Source organism: Eptatretus burgeri, chromosome 18 (assembly GCF_056783735.1).
Source record: "Eptatretus burgeri isolate ZD-2024b chromosome 18, Ebu_testis_v1, whole genome shotgun sequence".
Taxonomy (NCBI): domain Eukaryota; kingdom Metazoa; phylum Chordata; class Myxini; order Myxiniformes; family Myxinidae; genus Eptatretus; species Eptatretus burgeri.
This window is the reverse complement of record NC_140978.1, coordinates 42,848,201-42,868,322: the sequence shown is the minus strand read 5'-3', so window position 1 is coordinate 42,868,322 and position 20,122 is coordinate 42,848,201. Positions and strand designations below refer to the sequence as shown.

The window sequence follows — 20,122 nt, the reverse complement described above, 5'->3', positions numbered from 1 at the left end:
CCATTGTGGGACACGATACACACCACACCATCATGCCCATTATGGGAGGCGATGCACACCGCACCATCATGCCCATTGTGGGAGGCGATACACACCGCACAATCATGCCCATTGTGGGAGGCGATGCACACCACACCATCATGCCCATTGTGGGACACGATACACACCACACCATCATGCCCATTATGGGACACGATACACACCGCATCATCATGCCCATTGTGGGACACGATACACACCGCACCTGCCCATTGTGGGACACGATACACACCACACCATCATGCCCATTGTGGGACATGATACACACCACACCATCATGCCCATTGTGGGAAGCGATGCACACCGCACCATCATGCCCATTGTGGGACATGATGCACACCGCACCTGCCCATTGTGGGACACGATGCACATTGCATTGCTTTGCTGCAGAAAGTGAAAGTGTTGAAAATACCGAGCTCAATGGGTTATCATTTTGGAGTGTTTTCAGGCGATATGTCAGTATTGCATCAACATGGCAAGACATAAAATCCTATTTCATTGATTGAAGTCGTCGAATACTGATCGAAGTTCGAGTTTAAACTCAATTCATCAAGTGATTCGTGACAGGAAAGAGCATGTCAGAAAAGGGAACACAATAAGAATACACAGATATGCAAACATGTGCTGTTATTTTTATAATATTACAAGTTAGGTGATATGAACAAGGCGATTTTTACAGGGGGCTTGAGGTCGCTTAGTTTGCCCTTTTTTATATAACTACTCGAAGTAGTTTGTGATCAATACTCATGAGGGGTTGGTTTGGGGGGGGGGCATAAAAGATGAAAAATAATGTATTAGATATGAATTCGATGATCAAAAGCAATTATGAAATCGTAATAATTTATTGTTTATATTGGTCATGGAACACACCGGTTACCAAGTTTCTTGTGGAGTGCTTGCCAAGTAGCTGAAACACTCAAGCAGGCAATCCATTCAAAACCGTCGATACCGAATGGCTGGCTTGGCAAGCGCTAGCTCGCCGCTTGGTAACTGAACACACCCCAAAATGAGAACAGCACTCTTCGACGTCACCCGATATGCCTCTGCCCACTTATTATATCATGGTAATACTTGTACCAAGTTTGATTTAAATCCCTTCAGCTGTTGTTAAGTTATCATGGGAACGAAAACATTTCGCGGACAGACGCAAAGATAGATGGGTGGACAGACATATTGCCTCCGGCGACTTTGTTGTCGTTGGAATAATTAATCTCCCCCACTTATCTAAGGAGTTTTAAGATGCAACTCACTTGGTCCCCCATCAGATAAACATGAAGACCAAGGAGCTTTCCAAAGAAGTCAGACATAAAGTGGAAGAGAAGCACCGTTCAGGAGAGGGTTATAAAAATATTTCAAAGTCACTCATTATCCCTTGAGTACGGTGAAATCCACCATTAAGAAGTGGAAGACATATCATACCACCCAGACTCTACCGAGATCAGGTCGTCCATCCAAAATCAGCAGCTGGGAAAACAGGAAACTGGTTCAAGATGTCACTGTAAATCCAACAAATACTTTGAAAGATCTCCAAGGCTCTATGTCCAATATGGGGGTCAGTTTTCATCAATTAACAATATCCTGTTCCCTTCACAAAGCTGGCCTCTATGGATAGGTGGTAGGAAAGAAGCCATTACTGAAAAAAGATGAATCTAAAAGCTCGCATGAAATTTGTAAAAAAATAAAAATATCTTAATGATACTGCAATCAAGTGGGGAAAAGTTTTGAAGTCAGATGAGACAAAAATTGAACTTTTTGGTCTAAATTCAAAGTGTTATGTCTGGCACAAGCCTAACACTGCACATCAGCCAGTCAACACCATCACTACTGTCAAGCATGGTGGTGACAGTATAATGTTTTGGGTCTGCTTTTCATCAGCAGGGACTGGCAAGCTTGTCGGCATAGAAGGGACAATGGATGGTGTAAAGCACATGAGACTCCTAGATGAAAACCTGCTTGAGTCGGCCATGAATCTGAAACGGGGTAGGAGATTCACATTTCAGCAGGACAATGATCCGAAGCACAAAACTAAACCCACACTGGAGTAGCTGAATAAGAAGAAAATAAATGTTCTTGATTGTCCCAATCAACGTCCTGACTTGAACCCAATTGAACATTTCTGACAAGACTTGAAGATTGCAGTCCATCGACGATCCCCATCAAACTTGACAGAACAAGAGAAATTTTCACATGAAGAATGGGCAAAGATTTCACCATCTCACTGTGTAAAGCTGATAGAGAACTCCCCAAAAATACTCGTAGCAGTCATTGCTGCAAAGGGTGCTTTCCACCAAGTACTGTCCTAATGGGCTGGTTACTTTTACACCACTCAATTTTGATTTGTACATGTTTTTGGAAGGTATTCCTGACATGTAACCTCCTTAAACTAAAACAAAGTTTCGTTTGATCTCTTCAGTAATTAATTTTTTTAAAGTTCATTTGGAATAATTCTTTCTCCATCATTCGTAATTCATCTCAATGCGGCATTCATTATCGGAAGGGGGAGAATACTTTTGCAGGCCACTGTTTATATGATAGCAAGCAGTTTGTGTAGACATGACAATAAGATAACATCATATATACACTCATAAATGGAAGAAAATTTGCATGCCCTTTTGGTCTCGATTATTGAGCTGGGAAGATTGGTGTGCAAGTAATAAAATAAGTAAATAATGGTACAAAACGTGAATAAACATATTTACCAAACACACGACTAGAGAGTGCAGTTACACTCAGACGCTGCTGATACAAGGTCGCTTCGATGTGTTTAAGTTTAAAATTAATAAAAAAACAATGAACATGAAATTTTACACTTTAAATCATATGATTTGACAAATTGTTTAAATATTTGAAAGGCAGTTTCGATTCAAAAAGAAAACAAAATTAATGAGGTTTGACTGGCACAGTCAGATTCCAAACTATACGTCACAATGAAAATGTACAAACTCCTCCGTGAACTTTAAATTGCTGTTAAAAATAAATTAATTAAAATACATCTAATAAATAAATGTCATTTTCTTTCTGTCTGTCTGTCTGTCTGTCTGGCTGTCTGTGTGTGTGCGCAACACCAAGCACACCAAAACCACTGGGCCAATTGCGACCAAACTTGGCACACGGACCAAGTTCAACCTCGTGGTGAACATGGGTTACTTGGTTTCATCTGTATTCATGGGAGTTTGGGAGGGAAGGTCAACGGATATTCTCGATGTAAATGTGTTTCGTGTCGCGCCACCCAGTGGTGGTGGCAGAGGGTATAACAAGTAAGATGTGGAGATAATTCATTTTTGTACTGTACACATCCCCAGAGAGTGAAAAGCCCCAAAGCCAACCTCCACTATATAAGGCAGGGGAGGCAGGGGAAGAGGAGGTGAAAGTCCAGAGCGAGAAGAAGGGGTAGAGTGCGAGTCCAGAGGGAGGGGCTGGGGTGGAAGGAGTGGGAAGAAAGAGGGGAAGGGGGCGAGAGGAGGGACCCAGAGTTGCAGGCACCCCTGCTCTAAAAGAGCAAAACAGTCGCGTTTGAGCTGCAATGTTTGAGAGTGTTAGAATTTTATATTAAACATCCAATAGGTTTGTACGGATTGTTTATATGAAAGAGACGAGGCTGCTTGGGAAGACGACCATTTCGTAGAGTAGATCAGATCATGTGTCATGCTCCATATCGAGCGTCCGTTCTGCCGAAACAGTTTTTATCGCTAGAGTTACAATCCTAGATGGGTCGCCTCAAAATTCAGATATTTGTGTATATAATAAACAGAAGGTCTCTAACGATATGACGTTAAAATTAGATTGTCACATTTACTGACACCTATGATTTTAAAAATCAGCTTTATTTAATTGACAAAAAAAGACGTCAACGTATAAATGTCTCATTTAAATAGAATGCAGGTGAAGACAGATAATTTAGTTTGATGTTTCATGTTTTTCTCCTAAGCCAGGTATGGAAGTGTATATACACTCGTGTTATCCTCCTAATATGAAATAAGGCAATTCTCTGTGCGTATGTATGTGAACATGTGAAGATAATAGAAAAAAAACAGGGCTGGCCCCGATCTCCACCAAATTTTTCATGTGTGTTGGTAAGTACCCATGGTCAAGTCACGGGCAAAAACAACAAAAAAAATTGCAAGCTATATTTGCCAATGATCCTGCAGGGAGTGGTTTTTGTAAATATGATCTGTGGTTGCATCACACTGGATTGTGGATGACAACAAGCCTCCGTCTGTTTCACATGTGGCTCAATTGGAGGGTGGGGGGGGTCTTTTCGACATTGGAGACCTCGCCGTTTAGTCGAGTGCTTAAAGACCTCTTTATCCAGCGGCTGGTGTTGGTTAAGTTCCCGTGGTTGCTCACGCTCGCCAAGCCACACTTGGCGATTGTGGTCGAGTAAACACCCCTCGTATTGCTTATAAGGGAGGCTTTCGTCTTACATTGGACCCAACGAGGCTGGTTTATATTTTCCTTTAATATTGCAACAAATTTTGTTGTTTTTTTTTTTACTTCAAACTTGAAGAACCAATCATTTGGCTGTAAGAGCAGACCAACTGCATCTGAACGTCAAATTCATTTTAAATGCCAAAAGACTTAGAAAAAGTACTATACAGCTAAGACGGTATTTATTTCAAAGTTTTCCATCAAGGTTTACAGTTTTGTGAAAAAAGAACAATAATTACATCATGTTCACAAATCATTACCTTATATGAACTAAAAAGTTGAATTTGAAGAGAATGAGTCAATGGCTAGGCCTCCCCCACCTTCAATGTCATCCCACTGATACGTCTGATCTCAATTAAAGGTCACATGAAAATTAAAGGTCACATGACAGAGAGAGAGAGAGAGAGAGAAAGAGAGAGAGAGAGGGGGGGAGTGAGAGGAAAGAGAGATAAGTAGAAGAGACAACAACAAATGCTTCCAACTTGAGTTGTGGTCTGCAAAATGATTTTGAAAGGACAAACGACCGTTGAAATGGTGAATCGGTTCATCGTTGTAGTACAATTCATACGTGTACCAAGCTTAGTTGAAATCACTTCAGTGGTTGATAAGTTACTGTGGTAACAAAAATAATTTTCAATTTAAGGTCACATGACATTTGACCCCAACATCGAATCGGTTCATCTTTGCATCACCGTATATACTTGTACCAAGTTTGTTCAAAATCCCTTCAGCGGTTCACGAGTTATCACGGTAATGAAAATCTGCTACACATGCAAGGACAGATGGACAACCCGAAAACAATATCTCTGGCCTTTGGCTGTGGAGGTATTAAAAAAAAAAAACTATAATTCTGGTACTGTGTTTGAAGGTTTATACCTGGGTCAGGATTCAAACCCAGGCGAGACAGAATAAAGGCAACTGTGCTTATACCTCAAGGCCATCCTGCCAGACGTTCATAAAAACATATTAGGAAAATGAGAATTTCCATATTTTATTGATAGATTATGCCTGGTGGGCTTGGGATCCTAGGATCCTGAGTTCAAATCCCCCTCGGCTGTTGAATTAATACCAGGTGGGGTTGACTCTGTCTGTCATCCTTCCGAGGTCGGCAAAATGAGTGCCAGCATGTTGGTATCCTGTGTCGCACTGGCGATCTGTCCAGGATTGCACCCAATAGCCAAGGAAGGAGACTGCTTAAGCAGCACTAACACTCTGCACAGAGTATGGTCCCAATGGATGGATTTATATATTGGAACGGTTGATGTAAAAATATAGAATTATTTTGTGATGGAACTGTTTTGTGTTTGTAATGTTAGGACACTAAAGAGTTCTTTATCGAAAGAAAAAAGGAGAAAGGGACCGTTTGATTCATGGCCTGTTTAATGTGCAGCGAACCTCCATGAACTGTGGTAACAAAAGGAGAATAGCATCGGTTGGAAGGAGAGTTAGTATACGTAGTTCAGTGAATCTAGAATTAAAACAATGTTCTCTTGCTTGGTTTAGTATGGCAAATATTTTGTTGTTATGGAGGGAGAGGAGATTTTTTATTTGTGCCCGTGACCCGACCCTGGGTCGTGTTATCCTCCTAATATGAAATAAGGCAATTATCCCGACCCGACCAACATACATGCAAAATTTGGTGGACATCAGGCTCGCCCTGTTTATTTACCTCCAGCACCGAAGATGGACAGAGGCTATGTTTTCACCAATGTCAGTCCATCTGTTTGTTTGTCTGTGAGTAGGATGGTCACTGAACACAAATGCGACTGTCCAAAGGTCAATGTGTGGTGTGGCCTTCTCCATGACAACTTGGTGGGTCTGTTTTTATTCATGGAGGATACAGTGACCTCAACAATTTACAGGAACATGATGGAAGGATTCACCTTCCCACCGATTAAAGATCTGCCACCCCACATAATTTTCAACAGGACGGCGCTCTCCCTCAATGGACCATAGTCGTTTGAGCCATTCTGAATGAAAAATTTCCAGATCGCTGTGTTATTATTGTTTTTTTTGGATACCTTGTCGAGGCTCGTATGAGAGCTAACACAATGCACAGCAAGGGGGGCATGAGACAAGAGGGCTGGGAGTGGGAAGGACAAAACAGTGGGGAACAGAGACATGAGGAGATCTGTGGAAGGGAGAGGGGTGGGGTGGGGAACACAAGATAGACATTACAGGGACTTTCAGGAAGGAAAGCAGGGAATTTGAAGGAGGTGGGCTTGGGTGGATTATCCAGGGTAGAAAATATCGAGGATTTGGATGGGGGATGATAAGAGGTGGTGGTGAACAGCTGTTTTGAAGGCCTGGAGGGAAGAATGGGATTGAATAGTGAGGGAGTGAGGGTATTGGTCAAGACGGACCACCTGCCTGGCCCCCACGATCACCAGACATAACCCCCTCTTGATTTATTTTTCTGTGGGGGTTTGTTAAAGATGTCTAAAATGCCAAGGTGGCAAACCTGCAGGATCTTTGTTCTCGGATCACAGCTGCATGCGTACTGGTGGACGCAAACATGCCGAGACGAACATGGCAAGAACTCGTGGACCGCCTTGATGTCCTGTGCGCGACTAACTCAGCTCGCATTGAGGTATATTAATGGTGTGAACAAATCTTTGTGAGTCTATTTATCAAATAAACCAAAGGGTATCATTTTATCATTTGTGGTTCTAAACATATTAACAACCAAAGTTGTCTGCTTCTTCTTGGAACACCTGGTAGAATTGCTGTTATATTTTTAAGTGATTCTTTGGAATTGAGATGGCTAAAAATGATATATAACACGATATTTCAAAGCATTGTGGACGGATTCAGACTGAACTTGGTGGATGATTTGGGTAGGTGACAAGAACAAGACGAATAGATTTTGGTTTGGATCCGGATCCAGATATGCCCTATCAGTGGGACAAAAAACGGAACCTGTTCAGTTACTGAGTACCGTTCTAGTTACCTCCGCCACCGAAGGTGAAGGGGGTTATGTTTTAACCCCTTTCCGTCTGTTTGTTTGTTTTTGTGTGCACGATATCTCAAAAAGTTGTGCGACGGATTTGGATGACACTTGGTGGACAGGTTGGGTGTGTGACAAGGAAGAATTGATTCAGTTTTGGTGAAGATCCGAATCCACATCCGACTATGAGAATTTTTTTAATGCTTCTTTACCATTGAGAAATAGGGCTCAAAAACAATACATAGCAAATTTCAAAAATGTATTGGGCCCCATATGTTCTCGTGGATCAGGCATTACGGGGCGGAGGAATGCGCTCTACCAAGTGGCCTAGTTCAATCATGTAATTACAGTAAGTTACTCCCCAAAACTACCTCTCTACCACCATACCCCAACAAGGTATTGTATGCTTCTGCTTCACGTCAAAGGTCCTAAATTTACAACATGATGAACAAAAGAAAATGCAAATAAACAGTGAATAGTTGTTGTTTTTAATAACCAGAGTGTGTTCACTATTCCTATGCAAATGCTATTACATTCAATGAAGAGGAAGGTAAAATGCCACTACGAGGGTGGCGTCACGCTATTAAAACTGGACCCAGCCAGTGACTCGCCTTTTCAAAACTATTTTCAGAATAAATGTCTTTTCTGTTTTTCCCGCCTTTCCAACTTCAATGCTTCACCAACGTGCTGGACCAATTTATTTGTACAAAATGATTAAATCTCCACTGGAGAGTTCATAGAACACATTGCCCCACATAGTCTTAAGAAACAAGGACATGGGCAGGCTCTGCGATCGGAAAATGCCGTAATATTTTGTCCAAGTACTGCTAAATGGAAGGATATGAAAGTGCCAAAAAGGAGATTTTTGTTCTACAGTGTTTGAGTAAACAATTAAATAAATATTTTTAAAGTGGTGGGGGGGGGGGAATTTTTTTGGATGTTCACCGCCATTGATGCAGCATCTTTTACATCGCCATATTTAACACATTACATCAATTCTTCGTGACTATAGTTTGTGTCCTTTATGACGTCCTGAAAAACAGTAAGTTTCCGATTTGGAACGATTTTCCATTTTGCTTGACCGCCAGACAGGCAGACAGAGTCAAAGTATTATGTCACTCCTCTCGAGGCGTGTGCGATCAGGACAAATTCAGAGCAAAGTTCTGCTAAACAACAAGTCGTGTTCCGATTCGTGTTCAAAATGTAACATTAAATTTAGTTTAAGTTGGCTCCTCGATCTTCAACTGATGTTTGTGGACAGTTAGACAAAGTGAACCAATTACTTAACACACCACTTTTCATTTCGCATGCGGGGTAAAAATAAGAGGTGGCATGTGAGAGGAGCAGCCTGGACAAGACACCGTAAAAAGCATCCCCTTTTCCAGATTGGCACGCTTGAGAGGTCACAAGTTGCCAAACATAGCTGGAACGGACGCGTGTCATTACTTCGCTATCATGAACATGCACACATGCTGTAAGCATCCTTGTTTGGCATACAGATATTAAACAACATCGCTCACAAAAATATAAAGTTCAAAGGTGCAAATGTAAAGAACAGCACGACAGTTAATGGACTTACCTTTTTGCATATATCAAAATAAGCCAAGATAACTCTTCTGAACCTGAGCTGCTGCTGGATCTACCCACGTTGATGTTGTCTTCCCTTCACTTCCAACGATTGAGGAAGAGATGTTAAACGTTGAACAATTGAAGAGACAACAATTGAGGAAGAGATAAACATCACAAAATTACTTATATTATTACTTGAGACAGGACTTCGCTATAATTTTCGTTTTTACATCTGTTTGGGTGGGTTAAGCTCGTTGACGCACATGTATTGGTTTTTGAAGAACACAGTGGGGTCCAAGAAAACTAAACAAAGTCGATAAAGAAACACAAATTGGGCAATCGAAATGCAACAAAACAAAATTTACTTAGCGCTTCTGCGATTTTATTTTATGTGCAAGTACATGGACACGGGATGCTGCATTGTTCGACCGTCACGGAAATCCTGAGAGAAAAGCCGAGACTCCGAGGAATGTAAGGTTGACGTACATAGACAGGAGAGAGGAATGGATGATGAGCTGAAGCATTTGCACATCGTACCCGTAACTCGCACGTTCCTGAGAAAGCAATGCCGTCGTGGGTCATTCACTGCGAGTTTGCACGTCAACACGGCACCTCTCTGTAAGGCTCAGTGAGTGCACACCTTGACAAAGCCTCAGAGTTTTTACCACATTACAGAAATGGAAAAGTGATGTCAGAAAACCTGGTGAGACAGTGATAAAGAAGGATGATAATTGAATGAGGAATAGGTGGATGGAAAATACAACATAACCAACCCACTTGCAATGAATCAATAGTCGGCCATGTGCTTCTGCATGATCATACTGTCATTTAATGTGTTTGACTTCTTTGCACTCCTGAACCATCAGACGGAATGAGTTCAAAATTGATGATTGTACTTGGGAAGGTTTAAGGCATTTTAAAAAGAAAAAAAATCATTGTCCCAGGCTTCAGGGTAGTGGGAAGACCCCAATTATCGACATGTAAAATAATATGTATGGCATGATGCCACTCCTGGTAGAGGTCATATGACAAGTCATATGACAATACTACAATTCTGGGGGAATTACCGCACCAGTGAGGACGGGTTCTTCACTGATGACAAATATGAATAATGGCTAGTCTCGACTGGATCATTAAGCAAATGAACGGTTGGAGCCAGAAGTTGTGCATTATGGTTCTGGCTCCAATTAGTGAAGAATCTTTCATCACAATGTATACAAAGTTTTTGTTTTTGTTGTATGCCTTTGACTAAATGAAGGGTTATAGCACCAAAAAGAATACCCAAATGAATCTTGACTCTCAAAGTTAGCCAAGAGAGAGGTGGGCTTGGAGAGGGTAAATAGGGATACAAAAAAGATAATGGTTGTGGATGGGGGATGATCTGAGATAAGATTGTGGTGAACAGCCATCTTGAAGCCTTGAATGGAAGAACGAGATTGAAGAGAATGTGGAAGTTGGTTCCACGGACAAGAAAAAAAAAAAAGAGGAACAAATGAGTTCTAGATTTGGCACCAGTAAAAAGGGGAGAGCTCTACTCCATCAAGCTGTGGGAGAGGACATGAGAGAATCTCGTTGAGAACCACACGTTGGTTTCGAGAGTGGAGGAAATCAGTAATCCAAGAGTGGAGTTGGTCTTGGATTCCATAAGCAGACAGTTTGGAGAGCAGGGCAGGATGCCAGACTGTATCGAAAGCTTGAGATATGTCCAGACAGACAGCTCTGATCTCACATCTGATATTGAGAACCTCCACAGTTGTTGGGAGAGCAAAAGCAACATGTCCAAGGTAGAGTAACCTGGTCTGCATCCAACTCGATGATCTGAGATCAGACCATTAGAAAAAAGGAAGGATGTTAAAGGAAAATAATAAAAAGCAAACTTTGCATGTATCGATCATGATGTTGATTGTTTCTTCCCAGTTTTTGACTGCATTGCTAAATGTTACTACAACAGAACCGGTACTTTGTAAATGGACTCAATTACTCCCAACTTCATGAGTAGAGGGCTGAGGAAAATTTGTGTTGGAACTTTATCAGGTATCAGAAATAACTGGTCTCCTTTTTGCAAAAGACAGAGGAATCGTAGATGTCAATGAACTGATGTCAGCAGATGGGACATCAAGCTTAATGTCCACTTGAGCGATGGTATACTTTGTGAAGCAATGTCCTGCCTGAGAAGCATAAATCAGATGGTTTACAGTTGAGAGGGTTGAGAATCGAATCTGAAGATAAGTACGGTACTCAGTTTGAAATGAGAAACTTAGCTTTTAACAATCGACCTCCTGTTCAACTTAGCTTGAAATGAGAAACATAGCTTAATAATCGACCTCCTGTCTCAGTTAGCTTGATTATGACAAACAGCTTAATAATCGACCTCCTGTCTCAGTTAGCTTGATTATGACAAACTTAGTTTAATAATCGACCCCCTGCCTCACTTAGCTTGGTATGAGAAACATAGCTTAATAATCGACTTCCTGTCTCACTTAGCTTGATATGACAAACTTAGCTTAATAATCGACCTCCTGTCTCACTTAGCTTGGTATGAGAAACATAGCATATTAATCGACCTCCTGTCTCACTTAGCTTGAAATGACAAGCATAGGTTAATAATCGACCTCCTGTCTCAGTTAGCTTGATATGACAAACTTAGCTTAATAATCGACCTCCTACCTCACTTAGCTTGGTATGAGAAACATAGCTTAATAATCGACTTCCTGTCTCACTAAAGGCCCGGTCACACCTTGACGTTTTAGCCAACGTATGTCGATTTTTGAATTTTTTTTCTAAAACGCTGGCACACGTTGAATACGTTATGGGTAAGTTTTGATAACATTGAGAGCACACTGAAAAACACTGCCATACGTCGTTGTACGTTGGCTTTAAACGTTGTACTTTTTGGTTGTCCTCAAATTTTTTCATGCTTGAAATTTCACGACGTATGCCGGCGTATGACTCGCACGTTCCGCTACACTGGACACAAGTTGTATGCACGGTCTGCGATCGTTGACAGACGTCAACACATGCTACTTGTAAGTTAATCATAAGTTGAGACACGCCGAGGTAATGTTTAGCGTACCCGAAACTTATTTATAACCTATGATTAACGTGTTGTTGGCACGTTACGCGATCGTTGCCACACATCGACAGACGTTACTTTTAAGTTACTCATAGGCTGAAAGACGTCGGTATAATGGATCGTCCTTGCGTCAGCGTCCACGGCCACGGCCAGGACACTTATTTGCAGCATTCTTCAAACTTTTCTTCGGCATGACGAGGATGTTCACACTTCGATGTCTAGCTTGGCTATGATTCCAATTGTCCATCGGCAGCGTCTATTTAAAATAGTCGAGTTTGAGCGTTTTAACACGTTCAGAAGAAACGCTTCAAATTTCCAAACCCCAGCGTCAAAAAACAAAGGCGAGTGACAGCAATTTAAATCGTTCATTGTAAATAATGAAACTAGCTGAGTGGTACCGTTTAAAAGTCGTTGAGTGAAAAAAAATCCAATTGTTGAGCGCAAGCGTCTACTTTCAATAGTGGGGTTTGAGCGATTTAGCACGTTCAATAGAAACGCTTCAAATTTCCAAACCCCAGCGTCAAAAAACAAAGGCGAGTGACAGCAATTTAAATAGTTCATTGTAAACAATGAAAATAGTTGAGTGGTACCGTTTAAAAGGCGTTGAGTGTAAAAAAAAATCCAATTGTTGAGCGCAAGCGTCTACTTTCAATAGTGGAGATGCAGCCATTTAAATCGTTGAGTTTATCATTTAAATCGTTAAATCGTTAAACGCAAGGACGATCCATCATAACCCACACCCTCCCCCTCACACTCACCTACTACTGCTAACATGAACAAACTACTACTAATACTAATACTGTTACTGATACTGTGACTGCTGACATGGACATCGACTCAAAAAGGACTCGAAAACACTGTTGGGTTCCCCTTTTATGAGCAGCATTTTTATATACCAATTCCCAAAACCGCTGGGAACACGTCTTTATATGGCAGTTGTAAGCTAGAAACACGTTCATTTATTTTTTTTGTCGACTGGAAGACGTCATTGGAATACGTCTACATAGGTCGATGTGTGTTGGGACTACGTAAAGAATTGGTTCAAAGCACGTCAAACATAAGTTAGAAATAAGTTTCGCGTAAAAAAGACATTACCGCGATGCGTTTCGACTTATGAGTAGCTTATAAGTAGCCTTTGTGGACGTGTGTAAGCGTCCACATATCGTGTGTACAACTTATCCCCATCGCATGCGGAACGTGTGTCATATGCCGAGTACGTCGTAAAATTTTGAACATGTTTAAAATTTCTTGACGTACTCTACTTACTACGACGTATGATAGCGTACTTTAGCGTTGTACTCACGTATACCAAACTTACTCATACCGTATTTGACGTGCCCCAACGTTTTAGACACATTTTCTTAGGTCGGCATACGCTGGCAAGATCGCCAAGGTGTGACCGCGATGTTGACACTTCCATTTCTACGGCAGTTATGATTCGAATCGTTGTGCGTCAGCCTTTTAATAGGCTACGTCACGACATCGTCGGCGATGCGTGCAACGCGCTATGCCTAAGTTAGACTATCGTTGGGCATCGGTTGTGTAGGCCGACAACAGGTTCAGCATTCGTTGGTATAAGTTATCTATAACACAACGAAACGTTCTGTGTCCGTTACCAATGCGTTATACATAAGACCAAGTTGCTATGAATACGTCCGAATCTTTAAAAAAAAAAACATCAAAAGTTCAACGTAAGCCAGCGTTTTACATACATTTTAATACGTTGCCATCGCTGGCTAAAACGTCAAGGTGTGACCGGGCCTTAAGCTTGATATGACAAACTTAGCTTAATAATCGACCTCCTGTCTCACTTAGTTTGATATGAGAAACATAGCTTAATAATTATTAAGCTATGTTTCTCATATCAAACTATAATATAATTATAGATTTATAATATAATTGATCAATTATAATTGACCTGTCTCACTTAGCTTGATTTGAGAAAGCACAATTTTGTTAGTTATATCAATTAATCTTACACGCCATCTATATAACACAGAAAGTGATCTGGTATATTATGAACAATGGGTACAATAAACAGCCACAGAGGAGAAAATGTATTCATAAACAAAAGGAAAAATGTAAACAGAAAGAATTCACAATTTATTGGGTTTATTTGTATTTTTTAAACAATTTGGTCTCTTGAGCTCACAATACACACAAATTCTCATAGTTTGGGCATGCTCGCTGCTTTGTGTAAAGAGCAATACCATAACTGACAACAAGTCTAATCAATCACAAAAAGTAGAATAATATAAAGTATAACAAGAAAGCAAATTATGAGGAAAAGTACAAAGAGAAAAAAATACAAGAATGATTAACAGCAAAGATAGTCAAAAGGTCAGATTCCCCCCACTTCAATGAGCTCTGAACCATGTCCATCTTTTACAATGTAATGACTTTAGGAAAGGTCTGTCTTTGTTATACATTCCTTCTATTGCCTTTCTTTATACGTGACCTATATGCAAGCAGACACAGCTCAGGAGAAAGACAAGAGCAAAGACTGAGCCTTGTGTTACATGGCTGTTCCAAAATGGGATGCCAACTTCTTGATTTAACCTTCACAAACAAAACTCTCATTGTGAGGAGAGAACCTTCTCAAACAATACTGAAAAGCTTCTGAATGAGCTGGACCTCTTCCTTTCCAAGGGAAAAGAGGGAATTAAGAGAAATATATGCAACAGAAGGTTGGGGAGGGTGGGGGTGGGAATTAACTTTAATAATTTTTATTTCTCTTAATCTGCAATGAATGTTAATGTGTGTCAGTCAGACAGTTAGTGTGTGTGTGTGTGTGTGTGTGTGTGTGTGTGTGTGTGTGTGTGTGTGTGTGTGTGTGTGTGTGTGTGTGTGTGTGTGTGTGTGTGTGTGTGTGTGCGCGCGCGCACGCACAAAACACGACATTATCTCTGCTAACTCCCCCTTCCCCCTGGCTCTCTTTGTCCCATCCTCACTATGCCCCCCCTCCTAATGCAGTGCAGCACCCTATCCCCACACCTCTCTCTGTCTCTGGACATATCTGGATGGTTATCTCCGCACGTATCCAAACGATTGTTATCTGTGGACGTATCCGTACGGTTGTTATGTCTGGATGGTGGTTATCTCCTTACGTGTCTGGACGGTGGTTACGTCCACGCAGTGTTTGTCGCCAGATGTGTTTGTCTCTGGGTGGTATTTGTAGTATGTCCGGTAGAAAATGGATTTCAGACATTATTTTGTTTCCATCTTTACTGTTGTTCTTTGCAGGATCATTTTGATGAGACGGTATGAATCGTAATTAACGCTCCACCGCACATCTGCCTTCCCTTCCTCTCACCTCACTCTGTCTTCTCTTCACCGACGCCTCCTCACTCCCCCTTCCTCCTCATGACATCTTATTCTCCCCTCACTTAGTATTCCCATCACCTTAGTGATGTGTGGTATTTGCAAGTAAAATTTTTTTTAAAACAATAAAAGTTACATTACTAATCGAAATGGTTAAAACATCTTAATCTGCAATAAAACAATCTATTTTGTTATCCTTCCAAGTCGTCTCCACATTCTCGCCAAGGTGGGTCGGGTTATTTTGTGCCCATAACCTGATCCTGGGTACCCCGAGCACGTATACAAACTTTGGTAGAGAATGGCCCAGTCGTTTTAGATTCCATAATGATCAGACGTACATACATCCAGAGATTTGCCTTATTTTAGTACGATGACATTTTTGCAAAAACAATGCAGTTATTTATTTATTGCAGCATATCCAGACTTGTTTTAAAACTGAGAGATAAATGTAAAAAGACCAGTTTAAAAGGAGGCTTGAAATGTACCTTGTGGCAAAAGGAATATCTGGTTGTAGAGATGAACAAGACAGGTCAGCTTGGTATAAATATGTGCGTTAAGTTGACATATCTATTTGAGCAAATGTTTCCCCCTGCAAAATAAAAAAAATACTTGCACACAGAGTGAGTAATATGTCAGGGCTGGCAGGATAGCTTGGAGGGAAATGCCTTTGAGCTGTCAAACCGGGTTTGACTCTCAACTGGCTATAAACTCTCACCCTGGTGTTTCTTATGCGGGGCGATATACTCGTATCGATGTGTGTGTCGTCGATCCGAAGGACATTAAACCAGAGGACTGTTCTGCTGGCAGTCGTGGAAGTTAAACATCCAAAGGTGTCTTTCACGAAGAGTAGGGTAGCTATCACCGATACCTTGACCAAATTCTCAACACAGTCGAACATCAGGATGACTCGCCGCGTTGAGAAAAGACTTGAGCCAGAATCATGCAAACAATTTCACAGTTACAGAGAAGTAAAGGAAGAGGAGGAATGTGAAAAGGAAGAGGAAAATAACTGATGGTTGTAAGTAATCCTGATTTGGGGAAAAAATATATATATAATGGCTCTCACTTTGTGTATTTTTCCCCCAAGATAATAACTGTTCATCCATTGTTCTGTATCTCTGCAGTGTTGGATGTCAAATAAACATAATTTATCATCAATTTAATATTCAATAACCATCAGCAATCAACCTTGTAAGAGCTTTCTTCTTGGATTTCCTTTTCTATCAATAGACTGGCATTCCAAAAGATCAAGTTTGAGACTTTTGTCCAAAACACTCCTCAGCGGAGAGCTCGAATCACAGTCACCACATACAGTACTGTACTCACTGTATAATCCTTTCATGACATGTGGAAAACCTCGTACCCCCCCCCCCCCTCCCAAGAACACACAACCTGATCCATGTTGCTATAACATCAACGATTTTAACAAGTCAAATTCAGCTTTATCTTGGATACAGTCATGGTTCTGTATTACGTCGGACCACCTCATGATGAGTTATTTGCGAGGGATCAATGCTTACCGAAGCAAATTCACATTTCCCATAAATAGGAAATTTCAAAGGAAACCACTTCACACTTCCATTTTGTAAATGAATGAGAATATTAATTTCACCCAAAATAACTTTGAACGGTAGCCCTTTAAGAAACAAGACTGAGCACGTCAGTTCAGATTAAAATCGAAAGGTCATGTGACGATATAACACACGCAAACCTGTCACAGGTGCAATGACTGACAAAGTCGAATGAAAGACGACGGACAGGTAAATCCAGGAAAGAGTGAAGGTGGAACAGTGGAGGGGTCTCATAGGAATGAAAGAAGGTAACGCACTTAAAAGGATAACGATATGAATTGTAAACGCGTTATGCTGACAAATAAAGAGCATCCAAGATGCTGTGCAACAATGTAATGAAAAATTGTGAATCGATGAAAAAAAAAAAAAACAGAAATCAAATAGCAGTTTGAAGAATCCAAATTGATGGAAATTTCTCGAAGCACAGCTGGTAGAAAATGAGGTTGATAACTTTTAATTGACAGTCCACAATGCCTTTGGCTCTGCTTCAAAGGAGTACTGCTATCAACTCTGCTCTATGGGCTGGCACTCCAGCATCTCTTCTCTCCTGGATTCTGCAGAATGTAAAGCTGTAAAGCTGAAGCATTGGAGCCTCACTGCAACCCACCAGAAGAAGCTTGGATGCTATTACACTCGACTTCTTTGTTCAGCTTTCAAAATCCATTGGTCTGAACATATGACAAATGAAGAGCTTGATGTTTCTCTTCCAAGGCTGTCGGTTAAAATTAGAATAAGACGTCTCAGGTTTTCTGGGCACTGCTACAGCTGTGAAAACGAACCCGTTTCACATCTTATCCTCTCGACACCTAAACCTTGGAAGGCTGAAGTGGGACAGACGAGCTCTCAGCTACATCAATATGTTAAAGAAGGATACGACGGGGGCCTGGAGACAAAAGAACTACACACAGCAATGCTTTATTGAGACGAATGGAAACTGAGGATCAATGTCATCTGAGTACGGCCTAAGAGCAGACCGAAGAAGAAGTAAAACTGTTGACATTATTGGAATCCCCCATGATGAGGCCGGAGCACAAGGTCTACTCTCACATCACAGACAGGTCAGTGGTCTCTCTGATTTTTTTTTTCAACCACCTTTCCTTCGGTTGAGCTCCCTCTGTTCTCTCAGTCTTCCAACCCTCCATAGTAACTCCAGGATATCACACGATCTTCGAAGAATCCCCCCCTGGTTATATTTTCCAAAATCCACGCTGACTGCACACCTCATCTCCCATGTTCCTTTCTAAGTAACAACCTTCCAGATGCCTCCCCTCCACAACTTTTACCTCCAGGGCATCAAGCAGGCAAATGCGTTGCAACCCCATCGTGTCTTCCCCCATCCTGACCCATGACCTTTATTACCCACATTGACCCTTCCTATCCCAACCTTCTTACTTTCTGGTTTCAGCGTTTACTTCCCGACTCTACTTTTTATTTTCCTGGTCGTTCATTCCTTTACCGGTCGTGCCCAATTGTTGGCCCGATACCTCGCTGTCAATTCAACCTCGCTCCTCCATGAGCCTCATTCTTGAAGAACAAACAAACAAAAACAAAAACAAAAACAACAAAAACAACAACAACAAAAACAAAAAAAACAAAAACAAAAACAAAAACAAAAACAAAAACAAAAACAAAAACAACAACAAACCTGCAATAAACAGTGGCAGTAGTTTGTTTTAAAAAATCTTGTGAGTTATCGTCAGCCATAAGTTTCCAGCAGTCAAAAGCATGCTTACCCTTTAACACTACAAAGGCCAGAAATCTTTCCTACCTGAATTTTTAAAAAACCTACCTGTCAAAATGACTGTTTTGGCCTTAATCATGTTAAAGGGGAGATGAATCAAAAGTGGTTTAAAGTAACTTTTCACATCAACACTGCATGCACCCAATCAGCACTCATTAAAATCAAGGACCTGCATGCGAATGTGTTGGCGTCTCTGCAAAGTTCCAGTGCACCTCTTGATGATAGATCGATTAAAATATACAATTCACCTCTCCAGGTAAGGCAACAAAGTCTGGGCAAAATTTTCAACTCAAACTCGCTTGCCTAGTACCACACAATTCCTATCCCCTCCAGCAAATATCCTGCCAAATTATAACAAAAAAAACCAGTTTACTATGACTGCGACGCTGCTGAAAGTCATGCCAATGACAAAAAAGGTCAAAGATACCTTTGCGTAGTTTTTTTTTGTTGTTGTATTATTCTGCATCATTTTGTCATTCGCACAAAGCACAATGGGACAATGGCAGGAAACTATGAGACCCGTGAAGTCGAAAGATCACCGGTGCCTCAAAGACGTCAAAACTATCATTGCAGAGCTAAATGTGAACGTTAACCGACATTCTTAGCCTACCTTCAACCTGCGTCTTCACGGAACGATGCTTGTAGTTACGTGGAGCTATCCCAGCAATTATAGGATCCGTTGATGTCGATGTTGCGAAGCCTTTGGATGAAACGGTACTTCTACCCCCGGATGTACTGTGGACATGTGGAGGACAGCTAATGCTCTTGATGACGGGATGGGGACTGGCAACAGACTTCTTATCAATGAGGTCCTCACTGATCTCTCCATCTTCGCTCTTCGCCTTGGTCTCGATGAATGACAGTCTCGTTGAAGAACGCATGCCCGATAAACTTGGACGCAGCAACGACGATGTAACCAAAGGGTTTCGCTCTAAAGCAAAACACCGTGCTGATGTCGCACCAAACTGAGTGGCATGCCTACATTCAGCTCCACTATCGGCAGTGCTGAAACATGAAACAGTACATGGGCTGCGGGTGGGGGAAAGAAGGGGTGCACAGCCAGCAGGAAACTTGCTGCTGTTTACAGAATGAACAAGTCGTGATAACTCCGTCGTGTGGGCAACAGCTTCTGTTAATAGCACCAACTCGTCCAACAGGTCAGGTCGAGTCCTAAACAGGTCCACGAAAACCAAAGAGTTGGCCCTTCCCCCTTTGTTCAGATGCGTATGCCACCGACAGAGTATTCCTGTTCACACTGCTCCAAGGAGGGACAACACTCATGTTTCATTGCAGAAGGCAAACGTTCGTACTCATTAAGTCTTTCCTCCACCCGCGGTGCAGATTTACGCACACGTTCATGTTTGTCTTCGAGTTCATCGAGTGAAAAAAAAAAAAAACACACGATTTTGCCAAAAATGAAGTTACGAGCGACG

The 20,122-nt window shown here is 41.4% G+C and overlaps 1 protein-coding gene across 7 annotated transcripts in view; it reads right to left on the bottom strand.

Moving 5' to 3' along the window:
- The window catches only part of LOC147008993 (protein furry homolog-like), a 395,449-nt gene that overhangs the window by 344,133 nt on the left and 31,194 nt on the right, over positions 1–20,122 (bottom strand). For 4 of the 7 annotated variants that reach the window (XM_085864327.1, XM_085864326.1, XM_085864328.1 and 1 more), the window contains exon 1: positions 19,300–19,811. The exons of 2 other annotated variants lie outside the window; for them this stretch is intronic. In XM_085864327.1, the coding sequence (XP_085720453.1) occupies positions 19,300–19,570 (271 nt within the window). In that variant the 5' untranslated portion in view covers positions 19,571–19,811. Of the gene's footprint in view, positions 1–19,299; positions 19,812–20,122 lie in introns of those variants that run through there. One more of the 7 variants, XM_085864330.1, reaches the window with a different exon arrangement.